We start from the raw sequence: 3353 nt of genomic DNA, 5'->3' as shown, positions 1-3353 counted from the left end.
TATCATGTAGGTTATTATATTTTTTATTTTAAAATTTTTTGGGTGATGGGCAGGAGAATAGCAAGCCCATTACAGGATTGGGCCGGGCTTAGCATAGTGTGTGAGGCCCACATTTTACATGTATGAACGCTGCGTCAAAGTTCCACTCTCATTGCTGATAAGCAACTCCTAGTGGAGTTAGGCTTCCCTACTGCAGCTACATACAATATTTCAAACTTAAATATTGAAAAAAAATAGTAGGTGACCAAATCAAAGTTGTTGTAGATTCAACCTTAAGAGCATCCAAAGTTAGAACAAAAAAATAAAGCAATCCATCGATAAAATAAAATCAAACATGGGGTGGAGGATTAACTTCGCTTTATATTAAAGATGACATTGATACAGTCGTACATCAATGGTCCTTGCTTTAATTTTTCTCCTTTCTTCATACCTTATAATATTTTAAATCTTATTAATTACCTTATACTATTAGTGTCTCCTTCTCCCATTAGCTCAGAGTTAGGGGAATTAATTCAACTCCTGTCTCCTAAATCAACTATCTAATTAATTAATTAATTTATAAAGATGATGTCCAGAGAGGCTCCCATGCAGCTCCGGTGATGTTGTCATCAAGGAAGCAGGAGCCGCTTTGATAGCTTGGAGGGCTGATAAAGCTGTCAAGTGACTGTTGGAAGGAAGAGGGTTGAGGAGATTCTGACATTTCCATACAAATTATAGCTATAAGGTTTGCTTGCTGGCATTGCATGTTTACGAGCTCGGCTTGCGCCTTTGCTAATTGCGCTTGAAGCTCGCTGACTTGTTTTTGCAGCTGACAGATCGCTCCCGTACACCCATAGACTGGGTCTCTAATCCTGGCTTGAGCTTCATAAACCATGCTACTCACAGCATCGGCGCGCTGGTACTCTGGAAGCTCCTGAGAAATTTGTTCAAACAAAAAATAAAATTAGAATCTGTCAAGTAAAAGCCAACTATGTGAAAGCTTGAGGGCTCTCGTTCTTACCTGTAGGAACTTGATGATGTTGCTGGCGCCGAAGACGCGATGAGCGGTGGTGAATTTGGCGGGGTCGGTGGGAGGAAAGTAGGGAGCTAACACACATTTTTCGGCGCAGCGCCGCCTGAGAATCTTGCAGGCGGCACAAGGGCTGAGGACGATGGTGGGAGGGGGAGGAGTAGAGGATGAGGGTGGAGAGAGTGAGTGAGGAGACGACGGAGAGGTGGTGGTGGGGTTGGGAGCGGTTGTAGGGTCACTGCACGCCATCGAAATTGAGAGAGGAAGGAGAGGAGAGGCGGGGAAGGTTGAGTGGGGAAATGTGGGAGCAGATGGAGGCCATTATGTGGGTATAAATAAGTAAAGACAAGGGCAGAGGATGAGGAAGAGGTGTGACGTAAGAGCGTGGAAATTTGACGTCATCAGTTGACCGCTCCTTCTTCCCCTCTACATCTATCCACATTTTAGAATTCCCAATCAAACTATAATTGCATTATTTTTCATCCAACGTATGTCATGAAATCTAAATTATGAGAGGACACCCCAAACAAATGAATACAAATAAATGAAATTAAAATATCGAGACTAAGGTTGAATGCAAAGCAATATGGTTAAATTATAGAAATGACATATTAATATATTATGATTGGTCTGATTAACGGGACTAAATATTAAAAAATTAAATTAAATTAAAAAATAATAAAATCAAATTATATGCATGACATATTATGATTCATCTTGTTCTTCGAATGAATACTCATTTGATATTACAATGAGATTACTCGTTTTGTATTCTAAATAAAAATTATTTCACTATTGTCTCGGGCAAACTAAGTCTGATTTTTAAACACATATTAGATATTTTTAAAAATTATATTTTCGTTATAAAACAGTATAAAAATAATATATATATATATATATATATATATATTTTTTTTTTTTTTAATATTTAGACCCTCATGGTTGTCTTTAAAGACATTTTTAATGAAAAGGCTATTACCAAAATAGTCACAAATAAAAGTATCATACAATAGTCCAAGGTATTAAATTATATTAATTGTATTAATTGGTTAAGGGTTATTTTGGAACTAGTGTTATCATCTAAGAGCAACAATAAGATCAACCCTGCCTCATAGTTCATATGCTAGTTTGACTTTGGGCAATGAGCGCAAGTACTTTGTGTACCACGTGAAAATCTAAAAATAATTTGTGTTATTCCTAAACTTATTGATACCGTGTAATTTTAATAAAATTAAAATATTTATATAATATTATTAAAAGAGTGTTTAATAGTTATGTAACACAAATTTAAAAAAAGACGTGGAACGGAAAATTATTAGGGTTTATATTTGTTATTAATTAAGACGTTTTTCTCTTTTATTACATTCAATGCATTTGATCGGTCTTCACGATTGAAATTAAACATATTTTCTTGAACAAATTTTCACCCATTGCCCAATCCCACTCCAATGACCTAAAATTTTTCCATGACAAAATTTTCTTGTGGAAGAAAACTATGTCTCCCACTTTTTTGGACTAATCAAGACATGATAATTCAAAAAAAAGAAAAGAAAAAAAAAAGAAAACCTAAACAAATAAACAAACAAAGAAAAGAAAGGTATCATCTTGACTCTAAATCTTAAATACAAGAATATTGATTTGACATGTTGATTTTTTCCCCCTAATTTGGAGATGATTTCATATAGGTATAATTGATGCTATATATATATAAAACCTCATTTTCAAACGAGGTTTTGAATGAATTTTTTTAAAACATACCATCTTAAGACGCTATATCTTAAACATGACATAAGTCTATTGATTTGACATGTTGATTTTTTTTTTCCCTAATTTGAAGATGATTTCATAGAGGTATAATTGGTGGTCGGGATGGGTGAATTTTAGGTTAACTTAGTCCGTTATTCAAACATAATCAAACTAGTCCTTTTCTTTCTTTCTCCTCTTTGTCAAATAGAAAAATGTATAACACCCCATTTTCAAACAAGGTTTTGAATAAATTTTTTAAGAGATAGAAAATGAAATACGAGAGAGAAAGAGGCCCATCTCTTAACTTGATGATGACTCAGTATGAGAAATAGAGTGTGGGAGCAGTGAGACAAGCCAGTAAATCTACTCCTGACAACTATCACAACTGCGTGGCGTAACGTGATATTCAGGGAGGAGGTAGCAAACAAAGTGAAGGTAGGTTTGGTTAGCTGGTTGCGCACATGAACATGGAAAATGGGAAAACTCTACGGGTTAAGTCTTTTGAGTAGATACAGCCTACCACCGATTGTGACAGTCTTTCTTTATGTTTTTTCTCTGCAAGTATTCCATTTATTCTGACTTCTAATCCAACGTGTCC

The 3353-nt window shown here is 35.2% G+C and overlaps 1 protein-coding gene across 1 annotated transcript; it reads right to left on the bottom strand.

Moving 5' to 3' along the window:
- Nucleotides 1-248: 248 nt before the first annotated feature.
- LOC117916756 (LOB domain-containing protein 1-like) lies at nucleotides 249-1278 on the bottom strand. The gene is made up of 2 exons (XM_034832923.1): nucleotides 1001-1278; nucleotides 249-913 (listed from the first exon to the last, which is right to left on the bottom strand). The coding sequence occupies exons 1-2, from the start codon at nucleotides 1256-1258 to the stop codon at nucleotides 557-559; spliced, it is 615 nt and encodes a 204-aa protein (XP_034688814.1). The 5' UTR covers nucleotides 1259-1278; the 3' UTR covers nucleotides 249-556.
- Nucleotides 1279-3353: the final 2075 nt, after the last annotated feature.

Source organism: Vitis riparia, chromosome 6, assembly GCF_004353265.1.
Source record: "Vitis riparia cultivar Riparia Gloire de Montpellier isolate 1030 chromosome 6, EGFV_Vit.rip_1.0, whole genome shotgun sequence".
Classification (NCBI taxonomy): Eukaryota; Viridiplantae; Streptophyta; class Magnoliopsida; order Vitales; family Vitaceae; genus Vitis; species Vitis riparia.
The sequence above is the reverse complement of the archived record's forward strand: the minus strand, read 5'-3'. Positions and strand labels throughout refer to the sequence as shown.

Bases quoted from the DNA above. Each gene is read 5' to 3' on its own strand.
- LOC117916756 (XM_034832923.1), bottom strand. From the start codon at position 1,258: ATGGCGTGCAGTGACCCTACAACCGCTCCCAACCCCACCACCACCTCT. The intron at 914-1,000 runs GTAAGAACGAGA...CAAATTTCTCAG, and splicing joins ACATCATCAAGTTCCTACAG to GAGCTTCCAGAGTACCAGCG.